The 20,718-nt window shown below is 52.2% G+C and overlaps 9 protein-coding genes across 9 annotated transcripts; 5 read left to right on the top strand and 4 right to left on the bottom strand.

Moving 5' to 3' along the window:
- Positions 1–404: 404 nt before the first annotated feature.
- M406DRAFT_38177 (uncharacterized protein) lies at positions 405–1,536 on the top strand (the record flags this gene model as incomplete). The annotated part of the gene is made up of 2 exons (XM_040924052.1): positions 405–608; positions 754–1,536. The coding sequence occupies 2 exons, from the start codon at positions 405–407 to the stop codon at positions 1,534–1,536; spliced, it is 987 nt and encodes a 328-aa protein (XP_040776510.1).
- Positions 1,537–2,043: 507 nt separating this feature from the next.
- On the top strand, positions 2,044–2,523 carry M406DRAFT_255839 (CMD-domain-containing protein; the record flags this gene model as incomplete). The annotated part of the gene is made up of 1 exon (XM_040917059.1): positions 2,044–2,523. The coding sequence occupies one exon, from the start codon at positions 2,044–2,046 to the stop codon at positions 2,521–2,523; it is 480 nt and encodes a 159-aa protein (XP_040776509.1).
- An 87-nt stretch (positions 2,524–2,610) lies between these two features.
- M406DRAFT_351051 (uncharacterized protein) lies at positions 2,611–3,891 on the bottom strand. The gene has a single exon (XM_040922595.1). The coding sequence runs from the start codon at positions 3,656–3,658 to the stop codon at positions 2,690–2,692; it is 969 nt and encodes a 322-aa protein (XP_040776508.1). The 5' UTR covers positions 3,659–3,891; the 3' UTR covers positions 2,611–2,689.
- A 764-nt stretch (positions 3,892–4,655) lies between these two features.
- Positions 4,656–5,276, bottom strand: M406DRAFT_329445 (uncharacterized protein; the record flags this gene model as incomplete). Its single annotated transcript, XM_040920428.1, has 5 exons — positions 4,656–4,801; positions 4,883–4,958; positions 5,044–5,054; positions 5,137–5,188; positions 5,253–5,276. 5 exons carry the CDS (start codon positions 5,274–5,276, stop codon positions 4,656–4,658), a joined length of 309 nt encoding a protein of 102 aa, XP_040776507.1.
- Positions 5,277–5,618: 342 nt separating this feature from the next.
- M406DRAFT_355966 (uncharacterized protein) lies at positions 5,619–6,888 on the top strand. The gene has a single exon (XM_040923310.1). The coding sequence runs from the start codon at positions 5,830–5,832 to the stop codon at positions 6,655–6,657; it is 828 nt and encodes a 275-aa protein (XP_040776506.1). The 5' UTR covers positions 5,619–5,829; the 3' UTR covers positions 6,658–6,888.
- Positions 6,889–7,945: 1,057 nt separating this feature from the next.
- On the top strand, positions 7,946–11,347 carry M406DRAFT_338981 (family 35 glycoside hydrolase; the record flags this gene model as incomplete). The annotated part of the gene is made up of 5 exons (XM_040921409.1): positions 7,946–8,080; positions 8,160–8,817; positions 8,886–9,121; positions 9,217–11,032; positions 11,130–11,347. The coding sequence occupies 5 exons, from the start codon at positions 7,946–7,948 to the stop codon at positions 11,345–11,347; spliced, it is 3,063 nt and encodes a 1,020-aa protein (XP_040776505.1).
- A 76-nt stretch (positions 11,348–11,423) lies between these two features.
- M406DRAFT_276229 (FAD-binding domain-containing protein) lies at positions 11,424–12,930 on the bottom strand. The gene has a single exon (XM_040918273.1). The coding sequence runs from the start codon at positions 12,874–12,876 to the stop codon at positions 11,455–11,457; it is 1,422 nt and encodes a 473-aa protein (XP_040776504.1). The 5' UTR covers positions 12,877–12,930; the 3' UTR covers positions 11,424–11,454.
- Positions 12,931–15,120: 2,190 nt separating this feature from the next.
- M406DRAFT_355964 (uncharacterized protein) lies at positions 15,121–15,847 on the bottom strand. Its single transcript, XM_040923309.1, has 3 exons — positions 15,619–15,847; positions 15,513–15,560; positions 15,121–15,450 (listed from the first exon to the last, which is right to left on the bottom strand). Exons 1-3 carry the CDS (start codon positions 15,748–15,750, stop codon positions 15,346–15,348), a joined length of 285 nt encoding a protein of 94 aa, XP_040776503.1. The 5' UTR covers positions 15,751–15,847; the 3' UTR covers positions 15,121–15,345.
- Positions 15,848–19,010: 3,163 nt separating this feature from the next.
- M406DRAFT_228159 (kinase-like protein) lies at positions 19,011–20,187 on the top strand (the record flags this gene model as incomplete). The annotated part of the gene is made up of 2 exons (XM_040915786.1): positions 19,011–19,439; positions 19,489–20,187. Coding segments are annotated over 2 exons (1,128 nt in total), but the record flags the coding sequence as incomplete, so codon positions are not given.
- Positions 20,188–20,718: the final 531 nt, after the last annotated feature.

The raw sequence follows: 20,718 nt of genomic DNA, 5'->3' as shown, positions 1-20,718 counted from the left end.
CTAACATGGTCTCCACGAGAACACGTTCGCCGTCATCTGCTACAGAACAGCGTCCATCTACATGTAACTCATTGCCACTTGCCGAGAGGAGGAATGAGTTCCCTTGGCATGGAGAGCTACCACTGCGAGCGTGCGGAGATGGGTGATGAACCGGCGGGGAAACTTGAGATCACTGTGTGCACCTTTACGTGGGACAATGGTCATGCACTCGGCATTGGAAGTGCTGGCCGACCACTGCATCTTCTCCAAGGGGCAATGCTTCTCCGCCAGCACTCCAACCACTGTCCAAAGATCTGAGCATTTCACTTAGAATTGCAAGGTGGATCAAGTTGACTTGGTCCTGTGATATTTGACACATATCATCATCGATCTATACTATCATCTAGTATTCAACATAGTTCAAGATGAATCAAGAGCCTTTGTTTGTTGGCTTCATCGGTCTAGGGACCATGGGCTTCCCAATGGCGAGCAACCTAATTACCAAATTACCTGACGGGTCCAAGATGTACATCTACGATGTCTCTGCGGATGCCATGAACAGATTTAAAGAAAAACATTCAGAGTCGGTCATCTCCTGCAGCTCATCAAAGGAGGCCACTGAAAATGCTGTAAGTCTAGCACTTGTTCTCACAAACACTAATAATCACCGCCTCAAGAAATACAATCACCTGCTGTTGGCGAAACCAAGGATACAGCAAAGGAGAGAGGAAAGGAAGACGAAGAAGAAACCATCCCAAATCTAACCATTACCAGACCACCGTCTTCACCATGGTCCCCGAAGGCTCCCACGTCCGCGCCGCATTCTTAGACCAAGAAAACGGGATCCTCGCCGCGAGCCCAGCACCCAGACACCTCGTCGACTGCTCCACCATAGACAGGGAGACATCCCTCGCCGTCCTGGCCGAGACCCGCCAGCGCCACCCGCAGGCCACCTTTGTCGACGCGCCCGTGTCAGGCGGAGAATTGGGCGCGCGCGAGGCCACGCTCACCTTCATGGTCGGCTGCAGCGAGGACGCCCCGGCGCTCCCTGCGCTGCGCAGCCTGCTGGGCCTCATGGGCCGGCACGTGATCCCCTGCGGCGGACCCTCGCTGGGCGTCACGGCCAAGCTGACCAACAACTACTGCTCGGCCATGATCTCGCTCGCGACGGCCGAGGCCATGAACCTGGGGATGCGCGCCGGCATGGACCCGCGCCTGATCCAGCGCGTCTTCTCCCGCAGCACGGCGCAGTCGGCCATGTGTGACAGGTGGAACCCCGTGCCGGGCGTGTGTCCTGCCGCGCCGTCCAGTCATGGGTACGAGGGCGGGTTCAAGATCCAGCTGATGCGTAAGGATGTTGGCCTGGCGGTACAGGTGGCTGAGGATGTGGGGGCGAGGCTGGTGCTGGCGGATTGTGGTTTGAAGGCGTATATTGAGGCCAGCGAGGATCCGAGGTGTAGAGACTTGGACTCGAGGGTGATTTATCGTTTCTTGGGGGGAGAGGAGGACTGGGAAGAGAAGAAGAAGAAAAAGCTGGAGAAGGAAAGTAATAATTAGAGGAGAGGATATTGCTGAAAGAAGAAACCTACATGTAATTCATTCAATTACAGACTCAGTAATTAAGTATTTTACATTACACCAACAACTATCTTCATGACCCAGATCACACTGATTTTCTTTCCTGAAATAGTAGCGCATGTAGAATCAGTTACGATCATTTCCTCCAAGTTGTGATCATACGCTCCAGGACTTGCCGAAGCCCCCGATGGTGAATTCTTCTGTATGCCGTGTGAGGGGAAACAGACTTCAAGTGTGTACTATGTGCAGAAAGACGTCAGTCCATGTACGAGAAGTGCGGAGTCAAGCAATTCATGCATGGAGAGACTAAAAGGTTCCGAACATTAGAAGACTGGAACATCTTATGAACACCTGTATTCTTTGGACTTGACCATTCCGTCCAAGACTGGAATAATTTATCACACTCAACAGCAAGAAAACCCCTTTTTTTTTCCTCGGCTGACCCTTACGAGCAATCTGTACTACTTCTTCCTCAAACACATCACAATGAGCTCCCCCAACAACCCAACCGACGCGGCCAAAGCGGCCCAAGCCACCACCAGCCCCTCCAACAACACCACTACGACCCTCTCCGACGCCCACAAAACCCTCTTTGAAGAAGGCCTCAGGGTACGGCGCGAGGTGAACGGCTCCCAATACGTCGACACGGCCCTCAAGACCAACCTCACCGAGTTTAACCGCCCCATGCAGGAGCTGGTGACCGAGGCCTGCTGGGGCTCCGTGTGGGCGCGCGGCGAGGACGTGCTGGAGAGGAAGACGCGGTCGCTGCTCAACGTGGCTATGCTGGTGGCGCTGAACAGGTCCACAGAGCTGGCAACCCATGTGCGGGGGGCGCTCACCAACGGGGCGAGCGTGGAGGAGATTCGGGAGACGTTGCTGCAGGCGGCCATCTACTGCGGCATGCCGGCTGGGCTGGAAGGGTTCAGGGTGGCGGAGAGGGTGATTAATGCGGCCAAGGAGAATTGAGTGCCAGCTTGCCACGGTTGATCGAATATTGAAGAAATACCTAGGTAGTGTCCTGGCTTGCTGAATGAAGATGTGAGTGACAAGAATGGTTTGAAACGACTTGGTCTATTATCAATTCTATCCATGCTAGCCAGCCTTTCTGGCAGTCAGCCAATCAGCCAATGGTTTAGAGTTTTATCACGTTCTTGAGGTTCTGCCCGGCCAGAAACCTCCTCAGGTTCTCCGTGATCAGGACCTCGGCGCCCTGTGGCCTACCACCAGCGGCGTGAGGGCTGACCAGGCAATTCTTGACCTTCCAGAGCTTAGAGTCCTTCGGCAGAGGCTCCTTGTCAAAGACGTCCAGCGCGGCGCCTCCAATCTCTTCCTTGGACAGGGCCTCGTACAGTGCCTCCTCGTCGATACATATACCCCGGCCCACGTTGACCACCCACGCGTGCTTGGGCAGCAGGGCCAGCCTCTCCTTGTTGAGGGAGTGCTTGGTGGACTCGTCGCCCGGCAGGATCATGACCAGTGCGTCCGTCGTCTTCAGCACCTCGGAGAGCTGGTCCTCGCCATACACCTCATACCCGTCACGGACGCCGGGCTTCCTCGCCACGCCGCGCACCGTGGCGCCCAGCGCGACCAACCACGGCGCCAGCGTCTTGGCGATGTTGCCAAAGCCCCAGATGGTCACGGTGGCGTCGCGCAGCGTGGTGAACTGGTCCTTGGGTCGGTCCGGCTGGGGCCCACCCAGGTGTTGGGGCCACTCGCTGCGGAGCTGATATTCGCGCATCTCGTAGAAGCGGCGGGCGGCGTTGAGCAGCATGCCCAGGGTGTGCTCGGCGACGGTGTGGTCGTGGAGACCCGACCCGGTGCAGATGACAATCTTGTTCGGGTCAAAGCCCGCAGCGAAGACGTCGTTGGGACCCGCGGCGCATGACTGGATCCATTTCAGGTTCTTCATGCGCTTGGCGGCATCGGAGAGGTTGGCGGCTGAGTTGGTCCAAGTCACGAGGAACTCGGCGTCGATAAGATCCTCGGGGATGAGCTCCTTGACGTTGTAAGGGTGGATGGTCACGGGAAAGCCCTCGATGGACTGAATGTCGAGGACGAGCGACCTGTTGCAGGACTCTGGTGTGGGCACGAGGAGCTTCATCTTGGCTTGCCGCTGCTGTTGCTGCTGCTATCGTTGGTAGGGGGAATGGGAAGAGGATGGTAGACGTGTGAAGGTGGACGAGTGGGAGACCGAGAGTAGTTGCTGGAGAAGCAGGTTGATGGTCACAAGAAGAAGGTGTCTATATGAGCCCCTTTGGTGTAGGAAGAGAGAAAAGAGGAAAGAAGAAATAAAGGAAGAAATTGGGTGTAACACGAAACTCTCCAAGACGATGATAATTACTCAATGAAAGGCAATTGCCATGGAGGGGCAGCTATTTACCGTGTGCTACCAAAGCAAGTACGATGGAGGGGCAAATCGGCAAGCATACTGAGGAAAGCGCGGGGGTTGGCGTGGGATAGAGTGGGGCATAGCGGGGCACCACGGACTTGAACCTGTTGGAGAAGGCCCTGAAGCGCTGCGATGTTCGGCCCTGTTCCGGCAACGTTCGCCCTGGAGCTCGGAACCCCCAGGCCAGGCCTATATTTATTGGAGACCAAAGTTTCCTCTCCATCGGGGGGATAATTCATTACCCCCTCGGTTTATTTCATAACGAGCCTTTGCATATAGCCTCTCTTCCTCCACAACAGGTTCCCTACTAATCTTCATCATATTTCATAGAAACAGTAGCGTCACTTCGCGTCAACTTCTCGAACGTCTCCCACGATGGCCGTTGGTAATTGAATGATACACACTGCCAAATGAGGCTGCTCATTACAGGTGATGAGAGGCGACATACAATTTTCAAATAGGGCCGCTGAGAGCTCAAGTATCAAAAAGGCTGTTGTGGTCATTCATACGTCTATAAAGATTGCATAATGTGATCCAATGACTGCATGTGTCAGCAGGAACGAAAGTTCTGGCTAAGGTCATAAATCCTGCACAATTTTCACAAAGCCATTATTAGAAGACAGGACTGGAGGGAACAAGTCGACGGCAAGACCCAGAATGCATTCCAGCCACGGCCAGTCCCGTGTGAGGCTCGAGCTAGCAATTCTTTCTACTGGATGCCTGCCGCGTAGATTGCCACATGTGTCAGCTCGTAGGCAAGTTGAAGCGACCCCCTTGGGGAGATTGTCACCCGGAAGTGCCTAATGTTTCTGAGCACGAACCATAGTAAATACAGAATGGACTCCCAGTTGTGACCTTACAGAAGTACTCAAAGCGTCACCGTGCCGCTGACCAGGCTCTAGCTCGGCCTTTTTCATGTCTTACTTGCAGACTTACCAATGACGATACTGACGGGGAATGCGTGTATGTTCTGGTTGGTTAACAATTGGCTCGCCCTGCCAATGACAGTACACTAGAATCTACAGTAGCTATTCGTTCAAAAGAATCCAATTGCAAGAGGATGAAACTTTCACAGTCTTGAGATTCTTCAGACTCACATGAATTGTGACTGGGTTGTTGACAATAGCAAATCAACATTCTTCCCATCTAGGTAGTCTCATTTGCCCCGGAGGTCCAAGGTCTGGACTCACAGACTTCCCACGGGTTCATCTGAGCCGCTGGGCCATTTAGATCCTTGGCAGTCTAGAGTGTCAAGAGTACTTAAGTATGTATGTATTTGTTTATTGTTACGAGCATGATTTGCCACACTGCCCGCGGCAAGCTGAGCCATGTGCCAATGCGGGAAGACAGCAAAGGGCTTATGTAGCAGTGTAGTAATCTTGAGAAGCAATATCAGAACATTCCTGTCATCCCCTCGAACCTACAATACCATAGAAAGTATTCCTACCAAGGGGAGAAAATCAGCTTGGCCTGATCATTTCGTAGCAAAGAGTACAACAACATTACCGGAACTCATCTGGCACTGGAATGTCTCATCAACTGATAGCCTACCATGATTCTTGACCGATACATAAGTAACCTCCCTCCAAGACGTAGAGAGGCCCGCCTAACGCGTCGTGGCTTGTGGCCACCGCAATCCCAACGAGCGTTGTTTTGTTTTCAGCATGAGATTTTCTGATGACATTAAAGTATAAAGTTGGATACATCCACACAGTCCTCGTTGCTTTTTATCCCCCTTGCTCTCCAGTTTCTATGCGAGTTTGTTAACAGTGGTACTTACATCCTTCTTTAACGAGCATCTCTAGGCCTCAGGAAAGACTCGAACCATATTTTTTTTTATTTTTTTTATTTTTATTTTTTTTTAAAAAAAAACCCCCATCATCATGCAGACCATACCCCTTCTCCTATCCTTTCTTTCAGCCGCCTCGGCGACAAAACTACTTCTGCCTCTTTACGTCTACCCGACGAAGGAAGGGGCCGCATGGAAGCCAGTCTATGAAGCCATCGATGGCAACCCCGATCTTGAATTCCAAGTCATCCTCAACTGTAACAACGGGCCCGGCGGAGACACCCCAGGCTACAACAACGACTGGCAGCAAGCAGTTGGCCTCCTCAATGCCTATCACAACGTCCAAACCTTGGGCTACGTGTACACCTCTTACGGCGCCCGGGCCACGGACGATGTCGTGACGGACATCCTGAACTGGGCCAACTGGAACACGGAGGAAAAGAACGACCTCACTGTGGACGGCATCTTCTTCGACCAGGTCCCCGCCGGCTGGGACGGCGACGGCGGCCCGAACGACCTGCCGTACATGGCGAACATCACTGACTGGGCCCGTTCCGCCTTTGCGGCCATCGACGGCTCCCAGGTCATCTACAACCTCGGCACCGTCTCGAACCACCCAGAGTACTTTGACGGCACCCTGGCGGATGTGGTTCTCGTCGACGAGACCCAGGCATCCGACTTTGATCCCACGCAGATGGCCCTCGTTATTCCCGAGGGCAAGGCGGCGAGGACGAGCTGGCTGCTGTATGACTTTGCCCGGGCGGGCCTGGACAGTGATACCCTGGAGGAGTGGCTGGGTGCTTTTGTCGAGGCTGGTGTGGATAGTGTCAACATCCTGGATTATGATTACAACCACGCCACTACGGTGGACAACCCAGCTGCCCTTGGCATGGTGGCGGAGATCCTGACGAATTTGCAGTAGTGATTGGCACGAAAAAACTCTTGCCATCACTGCTTATGGAGGGGAAATGTTTCATGGATAATTATTATGAATGGTTACGATACATGCATGGAAAAAAAGCCCTGCTGTTGATGGTACACGTCCTGGGTTGAGTTTGCCCTGTGTTATTATACTTTGATGGCTGAGTTCCAGAACAAAATTCTTGAGACATCGAGATGGAGACTTTAGTAATGTGTACATGCTATTCTTACTATACCTCGTAATCAAGACCAGTCTTGGATTACTGCTTCTTTGAATCGTCACTATCACCATGCATCTTCTCCGTTTTTCTCTGGACTTTATGTGCAGTGGTGCAATGATCCACCTGGGCGCCTGACCGACTGGCTATATTGCAGAAATTGTGGACGATGGCGACTAATTATCAACACTGCTAGATATAGGACGGATGTCCTCATGCTTGTCAAATGCCATCTTCGAATCTATGATCACTGCATCCATCATGTCACAGAATTCAATCATTGTTACAACGAATACATCTTTGCGCAAGAGGAGGTGGTGAATTTGGTATATACTCGCCCAGGTGGAGCCGAAAATCATTGAATAGTACATTATGCTCAAGTACATATGTATTTAAGTTATGATAGATAACCAAAACACTAAGCAGTTATATCGCCATCGTAAAGGGTTTGTTGATTCTTGTTGCTCCTCCTTACATCATGAGCATCACAGGTTCGAAAGCCACCTCAACCTCAACTCACACATGGTCTTTTGATATTAGCCTTTACTGCAAGGACCAGCACTCCGCATGCCCCAATCTGCAGGCACCCTGGCCATGATTACAGGCATCATCTTCATCGTTCGCCCCACTGTTCTGTTTTTCCCCAGCAACAAGGTCTGGGGGAATGCAAGCGACCCTGCCAAACCCGCCTCGGTTCTTTCGCCCGGGGGTTCCTATTAATTCCACCAGCCAGCGATCAACAAACATGCGTTAGCAGCCCTCGATAGTGCGGTTGCTCGGAACGTCCACCCGCAACTAAGGAAAATGGGCCGCGAGCAGCACAGAGAGAAGGAGAGAAATGGGGTCTTGGTCTGCATGGACTTTCGTCATGGGGTGAAATTGTGCTCTTTCTTTTCGTCGGTGAAGGGACGATGATTTAATAAGGTGAGGCCTGGCTCCGCTTAAGTGATGAGGAGTGCCACCGACTCTTGCCCAAGGTCTGTCTCCTCCTCTTCCTCTTCCTCTTGGCAGCCATCGAGCCTTGTTTTTTTTCTTTGGACCTCACGCTCGTGAGGCTCCAGCATCAAGAAGATGGTGACATTCAAATGGGTCACAACAGCGGCGGTGGCATCGCTATGTATTAGCATACAAGTGCTCGCAGCAGCCGTTGGAGGCAGCCAGCTCACGATCCTGGACCCTGGGAGACGAGATGCGCTTCAGGATCTGGTAAGTGACTTGTTCATTGCTCAATTGATTATACTATGAGAGGGTATATTCTGGTGACAACAAGCTCATGGATTATTAGGTCACCTGGGACGCTTACTCCCTCTTTGTGCGTGGCGAGCGCATCATGTTCTATTCTGGAGAGTTCCACCCATTCCGGCTCCCGGTTCCGGGGCTGTGGCTGGACGTCTTCCAGAAGATCAAGGCCCTCGGCTACACGGGCGTTTCCTTCTACGTTGACTGGCGCCTGCTCGAGGGTACACAGGGCGACTTCACCGCCGAGGGCGTCTTTGCGTTTGAGCCGTTCTTCGAGGCCGCTGCCGAGGCTGGCCTGTACCTTCTCGCCCGGCCAGGGCCGTATATCAACGCCGAGGTCAGCGGGGGCGGGTTTCCAGGCTGGCTGCAGCGACAGCCTGCCATCCTGCGGACCAACGAGAGCGGGTATGTCGACGCGACCAAGAACTATGTGGCGAATATCGGCAAGATTATTGCCGATGCTGAGATCACCAATGGAGGTCCCGTGATTGCCATGCAGTACGAGAATGAGTACACGTACGGCGCATCCTGGATCGAGTGGCCGGATGTCGAGTACATGACGGAGGTGGTCGAGCTGTTCCGCGATGCAGGAGTGACGGTGCCTTTTGTCAACAACGAGGCGAGCCCCATTGGCTTGTTCACGCCTGGTGAGCCTGGTGGGCCGGATGTTTATGGATTTGACAGCTATCCCATCGGCTGGACATGTGAGTTGAAGTATTTACAAGAGCCCATCCAGAAGGGGACCGCAAGACTGATGCAACATGTCTGACAGGCAGCGAACCTGAGGTATGGACTGCTGGTGCCCTTCCAACTGACTTTCGAGAATTGCACCTCGAGCAAAGCCCATCGACATTTCTAGCTCTGCCTGAGTCACAGGGGGGTGCTATTGCTTACTGGGGTGGTTCTTGGGATCTCGACCAGTGTGCTGCTTTCATAGGCCCAGAGGCCGAGAGAGTGTTTTACAAGAACTTCCTCAGCTTCGGCATGGGTATGTTCAACCTCTACATGGTACGTAACGACAACTCCCATCATGATCTGCTCTATGTAGGGCAAGTCCTGCTTTAGTTGCTCATCTACTGATGAACGAGTACCAAACACCACAGACATATGGAGGAACCAACTGGGGCAACCTAGGACAACCAGGTGCCTACACATCCTACGACTACGGAGCAGTAATCAAAGAGGACCGCACAATCATCCGTGAGAAGTATCCAGAAGCAAAACTGATCGCTCAATTCGTCAAGGCCTCGACGGCTTACCTGACAGCCACGTCTGGAAACCTGACCAACACCTCGTACGTCAGCACGCCCGACATCTCAACCACGCCCCTCTTTGGCAACGTGACCAACTTCTACGTGACTCGGCACTCTGACTACACCTCCCTCGACACGACTGCGTACACCCTCACCGTCCCCACCAGTGCTGGCAACGTGACCATTCCGCAGCTTGGAGGAACGTTGACTCTCGATGGGCGCGACTCAAAGATCCAAGTTACAGACTACGACGTCAGTGGCTATAACCTGGTTTATTCGTCCTCAGACATCTATACCCACGGCACCAGCGGCGAGAAGGCTGTCCTGTTGCTGTATGGAACAGCTGGTGAGACACACGAGCTCGCCTTCTCCTCGAAGCTGGGCAAACCTACAGTCGAGGGCGACAGCTCTACGGTCAAGATCGAGACGGTGGGATCCACAGTTGCCGTGCAGTGGGAGGTCACAGAAGAGAGAAAGGTGCTGCACTATGGAAGCAATCTCGACGTGTATCTGCTGTGGAGGAACGATGCCTTCAACTACTGGGTGCTGGAACTCGAGGCGGCGTCTCCCATCGCCAACTACACCTCGCAGACCAAGGACACCGTCATTGCGAACGGCGGATACCTGCTCCGCACGGCTGCCAAGGTGGGCACATCGCTGTACCTCACTGGCGACCTGAACGAGACCACAACGCTTGAGATTGTCGCGGGCGTCCCCGGCTCCAACAACATCTACTTCAACGGCGCCAAAGTATCCGGCGTCAAGTCTGCAAACGGCCGCCTCTCTGCAACGCTGACATACACCCCACCAACCATCGACGTGCCTGACCTCTCGTCGCTGGACTGGACATACATCGACTCCCTCCCCGAGATCCAGTCCTCGTACGACGACTCGGCGTGGACCAGCGCCAACCACAACCACACCACCGACGACGCCCGCGACGACTGGGGCACCGTCTTCCAGCTCCAGACGCCCACCTCGCTCGTGGCTGGGGACTACGGCTACCACACCGGCTCGCTCATCTACCGCGGGCACTTCACCGCCCAGGGCAACGAGTCCTCTCTCTACGTCGAGACCCAAGGCGGCTCTGGCTTCGGGCACTCCGTGTGGGTCAATGCTACGTATCTCGGCTCCTTCAACGGCGCTGGTGTGCCGGCTGGGGTCAACCAGACCCTGACGATCCCTTCCGGTGCGCTGGCGAGGGGTGAGACGTATGTCATCACCATCCTCATCGACCACATGGGCGAGGAGACGAACTGGACGCCAGGGTACGACCTGATGAAGACGCCCCGCGGGATCCTGAACTACGCACTCGCTGGACACCCGCAGAGCGACATCGCGTGGAAGGTGACGGGGAACTTGGGCGGGGAGCACTATGCCGACCAGACGCGTGGGCCGATGAACGAGGGCGGCTTGTTTGCAGAGAGGCAAGGGTATCATCTCCCCTCGCCGCCGAGCCAGGGCTGGGCGAGTAAGAATCCTGTTGCTGATGGGGTGGAAGGCGGCGCTGGGGTTGGCTTGTTTGCGACGAGCTTTGACCTGGATGTTCCCAAGGGGTGGGATGTGCCTATGAACTTTGTATTTGCCAACTCGACTGGTGGGGATGATGGTCCGGCGGACTATAGGGTGCAGTTGTTTGTCAACGGGTATCAGTTTGGGAAGTACAGTAAGTATTCATTCTCCTTTCTCCTGGGCACCGTCGAGTTGAACTTCATCGTTGCTGACTGTATCTCCCCCCTCTTCTTCTCTCTCTTCCTCTCCAGTCAACAATCTGGGCCCGCAGACAAGCTTTCCAGTGCCTCAAGGTATCCTGAACTATGCTGGCACCAACTACATTGCCCTGACGCTCTGGTCTCAGGAAGCTGATGGGGTCAAGCTCGGTGGTCTGCAGTTGGTGCCAGATGCGGTGATCCAGTCGGGTATTCAGGACCCTGGGCTGAGTCCCATGCCTGCTTGGACCAAGAGGGCTGGGGCGTATTGATTTCTCGTCCATAGGATATAGAGAAATCAAGTGATTGGCCGTAGTCACGTTTCCCCCATAATGGTGGTCTGCTTGCTGTAGTTCTGTGACAAGACAACCAGGCCTCATCATCTTCGTCTCTTGATATCTTCAGGTATATCAAACACCTTGCCAGGGTTCATGATCCACTGTGGGTCGACAGATCTCTTGAACGTCTGCATCAACCCAATCGTCTCCTCCCCCAGCTCGTCCACAAGACACTCTTTCTTGCCGATCCCAATCGCATGCTCCCCAGAAACGGTCCCCTCCATCTCCAGAGCCCGCTCCATCATATTGTGCACGACCCGACCGACCTGCGTCTTCATCTTCTCGTCCTCTGGGTTGTACATCATCGCCACGTGAAAGTTGCCATCGCCGACATGCCCAATGACGGTCGCGAATATGCCCAGCGAGCCACACTCCTGCTTCGAGATGCCGATTATCTCCGCCAGTCGCGACAGCGGCACCGCCACATCAGTAGACCAGATAACGGTCCCAGGTGGCCGCGTGCTCACCATGGTGAACAGAGCTTCCTTGCGTGCTGACCACAGGTCGTGCTCGTCCTGCTTCGTCTTGGCAAAGTGAAAAGGCACGTTCCCAGCAACGGACTTGACAATCTCCTCGACCCGCTGCACGTCGCTCTTGATCCCATCCGTAGTCCCTGAAAACTTGAGAAACAGCGTGGGCTTCTCCTCCCACTTTCTCCTGCGGACGGTCTCGCTGCCGTGCTCGTTCAGGAGCCGCATCTGGACGTCGTCCATGATCTCCAGTGCGCCCAGCTGGATGCCGCTCCGAATCAGCGCCGATGCCGCTTTAGCAGCTGAGGAGATGCTGGGGAAGGACACCACGGCGACGGACGTGTCTGCCGGTATCGGGGCAAGCTTCAGTGTGATCTCGGTCACGATGCCCAGCGTGCCCTCTGCACCGACAAACAGCGAATTCAGGTTATACCCCGCCGACGTCTTCCTCGGCCTCCTCCGCGTCTTGACGACCGTCCCGTCCGCCAGCACGACGGTCAGGTTCACCACCCAGTCCTTCATGGTGCCGTAGCGCATGGCGTTGGTCCCGCTGCAGTTGGTCGAGACCATGCCGCCAAAGGTAGCGGTGGGCGACGGGTCCATGGGGAAGAACAGGCCCGAGCCCGCAATCTCGCGGTTGAGGTCCATCCAGTTCACGCCCGGCTGCACCACGGCGTCCATGTCGTCTGGGTGGAAGGCGACGACGCGGTCCATCTGGGCAAAGTCGACGCACACCCCCGAGTGCGGTTGTGAGAAGTTTCCCTCTACTGATGAGCCTGCGCCGAAGGGGATCATGGGCACGCGGTGGGCGCTACAGATCTTGGCGATGGTGACGACGTCGTCTGTCGTGCGTGGATATGCGATGGCCACGGCGCGGACGGGACTGTTGGACGTGCTCCAGTCCGAGTAGCCGTGATGGTCGAGGGCTTCTTCGTCGAACGACACGCTGTCGGGGCCGAGGGCAGTAGAGATTTCTTGGGCGGCGTGGAGCATCTCCTCTTTTGTAGCATATATGCTGCTGCTGCTGCTGCTGCTGCTGCTCTTGCTCGCATGGCTAGAGGAAGATGGCTGAGCTGTCGTGGTCGTGTGCACGTAGAATCCTCCAACGAGGCCCAAGCCGAGTCCCAGTCCTATGAGGCCGAGCTTGGGCCCAACCTTTGCTTCCTGGCCTTGAGGCAGCCTGCCTGGCTTGTCATGAGCCCATCTCTTCCATGGGTTGACATAGGTAACGCGGTATGTTCGTCTAGAACGAGTCCATGCTCGACCGCCTTGTGATTCTGCACCGGCTGCTGGTGGTGACGACCAGTGGAGCGTCCGTTTCGAGGTGAGGCAGCTCCTAAAAAAAGGTCTGAGAGGCATCCTCTTCACCTTTATCAGTGGTGCAGACGCTGTCATCATCATCATCATCATCATCAGCTTGGACGTCACGTTACGACATGAGAAATGGCTTGCATGTCTTGGACGAGGGTTGAGGGTTTGAGAGTGGGGCGTTCGCTCCGATATCCGCGCCCCTCCCGCTACAAATACTTGTCTTGTCCGCCAATGTCAACTGCTGTGATAAGTGATTGTTCTGTGCGAGTGTATGTTGCTGTGAAGCTGTATTCATACTTGATCATTATAGAGGGGGAAAAAGGAAGTAAAGGAGGAACATTTATGCAAAGGGCTCGTGGACGAAGCGTGGTCCCGTAGGCCAAACCCTAACCTTCTTAATTTGCTTATGTAAGCTGATATATCAGACGATCAAAACACTTCCATTTGGCTCGCTGCCATAAGCTGTCACTCTGGCATACCTGCTCGTTTTGTTTGCAAGGGTGGGAAAGTTCATTGCTTAATTCCAAGAATCTTCCTCCTGTGGTATTTGCAATAAGGGTGGTAACTGCGATATACACAGCCTCACCCCTGCTCAGATGCAGAAAATCACACTTCCATATTCTGTTGCAGAGCAGAGTTCGATGCCGCTGAGGAGGGTCTTAAGTTCGTTGAGGAGAAAGCGAATCTTTATGTGCGAGCAAGGTAAGTTGTGAGCTGAACACTCACCACTATCAGACATAGACTTTCCCCATCAGTCCAGGCAATTGGTTCAAGGTTACCAAACACTGCTCCTATTAGCATGAGTCCTTTGTGTATCTTCAGGGACACCCCTGTTAATACAGTGTTCTTTACACTCGAGGTTTTCTTCATTGCCTGGAGATATCCAAAAGGTACTTTCCAATCAGACCATTATCTATCTTTTCCTCCACGAGCCATTGGGAACAGTTGATCTTTGATCTCGTCATAGTTAAGCATCTTGTTGATCTTAGACCCTCTCTAACAGATATCAAGACAGAGTTATCTTTCATTATTTTATTTGATCGCGCGAAATCGCCACAAATTTCCAATCTTGGAAAGCTGTTAGATCTGGCAGAGACCTCATCAAAATAGTACCCCCTATGAACAATTCTATGGACAGATGACAACGAATAAGTGAAGGCGTTCCTGAGAAAGGCCAGTGGTGGCATCGATGCAAAGAGAAACAAATACAAAAAATATTAAGTAAATTCAGATTTGTCATAGAACATAGACCTTCTATGCTTGGTTGTCTTCGCTTGCCGTTGGTGGGGTTAGATCTCAGTTAAACAACATCGTCTTTTTGACTCTTTCCCCCGAGATCCTCCTGCCCCCGGTCCATTTGCAACTGTCTTCAAATTTTTCACCTAGATGCTCTCATAATTTCTCTTTGGTCTTCCTGATCGATATCCCGTTATATTGCATCCTGACATTTAACGAAAATGTCCGGGATGAATGGCGACAGCTGTAGAAGTTTTCGTAGAACGAAGAGAACTGCAGCTTTTTCAGTCAATGAGTACACACTCAGTACTTAGAAAGTACTATAATCTATAAAATTCACCAGTTTAAGGTCCGATCGGAAGTGAAATTAGGTTCGAATCTCAAAGAAAGATGCTCACGATCAATCCGTAATATCACCAGAAGAGTTCAGCGGGACTTCTTCATATTCACACTAAATATTCTGACCGCACATATTTCCCATATCACTGTGAATGTGGTTTCAAGCACGTGGGAGATGGCCAATGCAATAGTCCGAAAGGTCATGGATATAGAAAGTCCAAGGTGATCACGCACATCTAGCGCACAGGTTGCCAGTCCGATATCTTGCTCCCTGAGGCTCAGCGAAGCTTTCTGTATATCTTAGAGGGTGGCGGTGTTGAGTTTGCAAGCTCCACAATCTGGAATTAGTTCTCAAAAATGTCAACGTTAACTACTTAAGTATGTATACAAATTTGGACAGAGCTACAACGTCATCTCAGAAAGACATACAGCAACAATACCAAATTGCCTCTGCTCGTGGCGCATAGGTTTCATGATTGTACACACTCGCCTCCAAAGCCCTGACTGAACCAGTCCAAACGCCAGTTCTGTATAATCATATCATTATTTCACCCCTGAACATCCCACGACCGACCGTCACTTTACCGCTATCCGCCCAGCACTCTTTTCCGAGACGTTGGAACGGCGACTTCGTAGGCTACCTGGGCCACCTTGATAGCCACAGTATTCCGCGAGTTTGGCCTGTGATAACAGACTGTCGGTTAGCCTTAGTACTCAACGTTCGCATCTGCTTGAGGACTCACAATATCGAAGGTTTCCGATGCGCTTATGATGTATACATTATTGCGCATCTGTTATCTAGGTTAGCCCTGAATCAAGCCCAAGTAAAACATGGGAACTGCATAATACCTGAATGCTAAATCCCGTCTTTCCAAGCGTCCTTGTGAGCCAGATTGGTAATCTTTTGGGATCCGGTACATATTTTGCCGAGAGTTCCTTGCTGACCTCGAACGCATCTTGACACTCCTCAGTGTGGGACATTGGCGGGGCGCCTGTTCTGAAGAAAATGAGCGCCTACAAAGACGGATATGGTGTGTAGGAAGAATTTGCTGAAAGCTTCGTGGGTGAGTGAACAGAATGACAACACCAGTGGATGCTAGGATATTGATTGGAAGGGGTGATATGACGGGAAACGAAATACACGTGCGGGAGAGGGGAACCCTCAAACTGATTAGTCTTCATATCATCTGACTGTAGTAGCTGAAAAAGAAAACTTGGGGGCCTAGAACGAGCGGATGGCCTCCCTTGCTGCCTCACTCGCACAAATTAAGTCTGAGGCGCAGGATCAATTTTCTACAGCCGATTCATGTCCTACGTGACTTCTGCACGCCACTCCTGCGGGTGACCCCCAAAAGCAAAGTGTAATCAGAAATGGGTCTGTGCAGAGCAGGCTCCTATGCTGAGGCACTTCGAAATGGAGGTCAGATCTGCCTTGGCAATACTGCGCCACTTCTCATCACATTGCGGGCGTTCTTGAAGCGCAGTCAGGGGCTGAAGGCCAGGGGGGGAGAGGCCTCGGTCACGGAAATGAGACGATAAGTATAAGATATGGACACAGGTTGCGACGAGGAAGGGTCTCAGCCTCAGAGACCATTCTATTGATTTCAACCAGATGACACGAGCCTTCGGGGTTGGTCAGCTTCCCGGTAGGTGTGGATGGTGGAAACCATCGACGCCGTCGCGGTGGCAAGATTTGGAAGGTAACATTTGTGCGATCTCTGGAGGATAATGAAGGGTGCGCCACCACCAAGAAAACACACGTCTTGCAATAATCTTTTCCTGTATTATTCAAAGCTTCCTGTGTCCTTCAAAGCTATGGGTAGAGTCATTACCAAGGGACGATATGACTTCTTCCAACGTATCTGTTCCTCCCCAGGCTGCAACACTGGCGCCCAAATGTTGCACTTGTGTGCCGTGATGGCTGCCATTATGAAGATCATCTGTGCGAGGGCCAGTGAGTCACTGGCCCAGGGCCGTGCACGGCCCCTCCAGCCAGCCAACAACCAGACCTGTTGATGGCCTCAGATAGCTGGCCTCGTGGCGTTTCTCTTCTTTTCTCTTTCTTCTTCAGCGCTCAGCAATGCAATCCTTTTGCCCTAACATAGGTTATGAGCCCTTTCGCTTGTTCCCTGATATATAAGCAACTCCATAGCGAATTCCTACTTCAGTGGGGGCCAACCCAGCCCTACTTAGGAAAAATCATCCGAACTACCATGATCAGATTACAGACCTGAGTATGGTCACTAAAAGGCCCACTTTCAGAGGCTCCTACATGCCTCGCCTTGGGCCCTGGGTATGGCCAATTGAGAAAAGACCCATCTTAGAGACTGATCAGTCTCGCACTACATTCAGTTCGGCCTCCCTAGTCTACTCTACAGCTTGATCATCTCTAGAGTAGAGGGGGGGTGTGTGAGTCCGACCGTTACGCAGCTATATAGGCCATAGTCCCCTTCCAGTCAGCGGGGAGTGGTCACTCCTTTTAGCTGTCGCATATCATCTCCATATCGGCAGTCCAGGATGTCCTTCTGTATGATACAGTGTCAGAGACTCAAGCTGGCAATCGGGTCAGCGTGTTTGCGAACCTCTGTCAATCGACTCCATGAAAGTAAATAGAACTTGTTGTTTCGCATCTTTGCAATTAAATGGACGTCAACTTGTCAGAACCACCTCAAAGGGCTCACCCACACACACACACACACACACAAACCTCAATATGATATCTTCCTTCACCAACCCTCTGGTTGAGTTTGTCGCGCAGCTTGTACGGGTCGATGAGTTGGCTGTCGATGATCTGCGTCGGGGGCTGGACGCCTGGTCGCTCTCCAGGATGACGTCCACGTCCGGACGTATGGCGCCTAAAGGTAGTTCAGCTGACCATTATGTGAAGGAAAATCGATACTTCAAGCCATTTATCAACTTACGGCATCTCAAAGTGTCAAAATAAGAGGGACACGAGGCTCTGGACCTGGTAATAAAGCGCTTGGAAGTGGGTGTGTGGTTGAGAGATGCGCCATCAATGCCTAGCACACACCTTGACTGGGGGCCGCCACATGCATGATGTGAGGGGTTTTCAGTCATGCCACCTATTTAAGTAGTCAGCACCCCTGCAGGTGCCATGTGTGACGCCGCTCCAAGCGATTGGGAAAGATTTGCGGTTGAGAGTAGCCTGAAAGATTGAAAGGTCTGCGCAATGTTCACCGTTCTCTACGGCATGAGGCGCGAATCGACGCTGGTGCGCGCGCAATGGGCGGCAATGGGGCTGAAAAATTGTCAGCATCAGCCAGCTGGCACCGGAAGGAATCAAGGGATGGCTTCTAAATAGATTTACTGCAGGGATAAATCACCAGCGGGTTCTTCTTGTGCAAGCCCTCATTTGAGGATGGGACCGAGCCTCACTTTCGAGGAGTGCATTTTCAGAGAGAAAAGGAAATCAGTAGACCTATCATTATATAGTCAATATAATCAGTCTCTCGTGTCCAAGACGAATGAAATTGTGAGGCTGCAAGACATATCCACTCTATTTGGCTAGGTGGCATGTACGAAGGCCTGATAGGCGGCGAGTGACCATGCACACTGCAGAAAGTCATAAGGCGAGTAACTCCTTCGGTTGATTCGCTCATCTCTGCCCATTTATTGACGCCCAACAGCCAAATGATTCACCTATGGTGACACCTTGCGCCAGCACAATCGGTCTTCCAGAGAGGTTACCAGAAACAGTAGAAGCGAACAACCCAGCACTGGCCACGTCTTGGGAAACCTGTACCAGCAGTGACATCTTGGACGGAGGAGACGCCAAGCGACTATACCTGAAAAGTCATCTGCTACGCGAAGCCCCCAAGGACGGAGTAGACCAAAACGCATTGTTGAGTGTTGGGTCAGGCTTCAACAATGACAACCCGGATACAACGATTGCACAAAGCAACGGGTTTCTTCTCTACGATCCTATTGAAGATGAATCCCTTGGATTGTTTGCAGTGCCCCATGAGTCCCCCGAATCTCTCGAAGACCCTGAACCACTCGAAGATGCGATCCGTCGCTGTACGCAAGTCTCATCGGGAAAAGACGATTCAAGGCCCTTCTTGCCAGTCGACGAATTGGATAAGCTCATAACTTACCAAGCTGTGTATCGAAACCTTCATCTGGCTTTCAGTCACAAAGATGCCAAGGAATTAAGCCTCCTGGCCCATGAAGTCTGCGATGAAATAGCCCTTTCCCCATCCAAGTCGGGAGCTTTGACCACCCGGAAAAGGATATTCGCAACATTAGTCTTGATCAACCAAGTCGTCGCTATTGGAGACTTCATCCAGGAGGGCTTATATGATATGCACCTTCCATTCTATCTTCCAGACCAAAAGCTCGACCTTCATGGCGACGTATATCGGCTATCAAACCCTGAGGAAGACAACACAAAGATACCGATTCCCTTGTTTTCGGGCTGGAAGAGCCTAGAGCGAGAGAACTTCGAGAAGTATCAGTGGCAGTTTTTGGCTCCCTTTTTTGACGTGATGTCAGGAGAGAATTCTCGACCCTTGCATTATGTTTTGGAGGACAGTCGTATCCTGCCCTTTATTGAGGATCTTGAGGGCAAGGGACCAGAGCCGGTAATCTCAGGGGGTTATTCAGAGGTTTGGCGCGTTAAAATCCATCCGGCTCACCACAGCAACTCCTCGGTAAGTTACTCATTCAATTCTTCCTGACCATAACTAACAGTATACATAGCAAACGAACCCTGATTTCGCAGTAAAGCGTCTCCGACCAAGTGACAGGAGTCTGGAGACGTTTAAAAGAGAAGTTGCAACCCTCAAAAGACTCAGTCGCCAAGATCATCTCTACCTCATGAGGCTACAGCTCACTTACCTGTGGCGCGGCAATTATCATCTACTATTCGACTGGGCTGATGGCAACTTGAAGAACTTTTGGGAAATGCATCCTAGCCCAGGAGATATTCCCCGGTCTCACGAATTCGCCATATGGGTCGCTGAACAGCTACTCGGTCTTACTCAAGGCTTGAAAGCGATACACTCGTGCCCGCCTGACTTGGCATTAGAAGACGGAGCTGGAGAAGACGAATATGCTGCAGAAAGAACCCGCGGACGACACGGAGACCTTAAACCCGAGAATATTCTATGGTTCAAGCAAAATCAGCAATTTCAATGCAATGACAACCAGCCGCATCATCTGGGAAGATTAGTAATATCCGACTTCGGCTTGACACAGTTCCACCGCCTTGTAACTGGTCGAGTGGATCCAGTCAATGTTGCCCGAACTCCAACATACAGGCCTCCGGAGTATGACATTGGCGATGAGATTACACAGAGCTTCGATATCTGGACTTGGGGCTGTGTTCTTCTTGAGTTCTCTATATGGTATCTCAAAGGATTCAAAGCTTGGGACGGGTTCTCTCGCGAGCGGACCGAAGAACACAAAAGCGTTCCTTTCAAAGAGGATGTTTATTTCAGCGTGGAGACAAAGGCAGCTAACGGACAGACATTTCCCAGCGCCAAGTTAAAGAAGTCCGTCGTCAAGGTGAGGTGCATAGTGCAACAGCGCGAACCCGTGGCTTGGGCACACTATCTCAAAGGACATCGAATAATATCGCGGACTGACTTTTTGCTTTTGTAGCAATACGCCAGACTTCGAGATGACCCAAAAATCTCGCAATTCCTTGTTGATGTTCTTGACCTGATCGAACTCAAATTGCTTAGGATGCACCCTGACGAAAGAGCGACATGCGACCAGGTAGTCGAGAAGTTGAAGACTATCCATGAGAAGTGCATACGCAGCAAGGAATACTCCGTGGAGCCTATTCCAGGCACCAAACCAAATCGTGTTTACACAGATGCCTCGGAGTTCTCTGTTCAACCAACCAACGATCGACCAGAAATGGACTCAGGAGACTCTGACGTTCGCTTCCCCCCCTTAGTGGACGAAGTAGTGGATCGAACCTCG

Source organism: Cryphonectria parasitica, assembly GCF_011745365.1.
Source record: "Cryphonectria parasitica EP155 unplaced genomic scaffold M406scaffold_4, whole genome shotgun sequence".
NCBI classification, from domain to species: Eukaryota; Fungi; Ascomycota; class Sordariomycetes; order Diaporthales; family Cryphonectriaceae; genus Cryphonectria; species Cryphonectria parasitica.
Note: the sequence above shows the minus strand (reverse complement) of the source record. Positions and strands in the feature narration are given on the sequence as shown.

Excerpts from the sequence above, each read along its gene's own strand:
- M406DRAFT_351051 (XM_040922595.1), bottom strand. The coding sequence starts at position 3,658 with ATGAAGCTCCTCGTGCCCACACCAGAGTCCTGCAACAGGTCGCTCGTC.
- M406DRAFT_355966 (XM_040923310.1), top strand. The coding sequence starts at position 5,830 with ATGCAGACCATACCCCTTCTCCTATCCTTTCTTTCAGCCGCCTCGGCG.
- M406DRAFT_276229 (XM_040918273.1), bottom strand. The coding sequence starts at position 12,876 with ATGCTCCACGCCGCCCAAGAAATCTCTACTGCCCTCGGCCCCGACAGC.
- M406DRAFT_355964 (XM_040923309.1), bottom strand. The coding sequence starts at position 15,750 with ATGTCCCACACTGAGGAGTGTCAAGATGCGTTCGAGGTCAGCAAGGAA. Across the intron at positions 15,561-15,618 it reads AGACGGGATTTAGCATTCAG|ATGCGCAATAATGTATACAT; the intron begins GTATTATGCAGT and ends CCTAGATAACAG. Across the intron at positions 15,451-15,512 it reads CATCGGAAACCTTCGATATT|GCCAAACTCGCGGAATACTG; the intron begins GTGAGTCCTCAA and ends CTGTTATCACAG.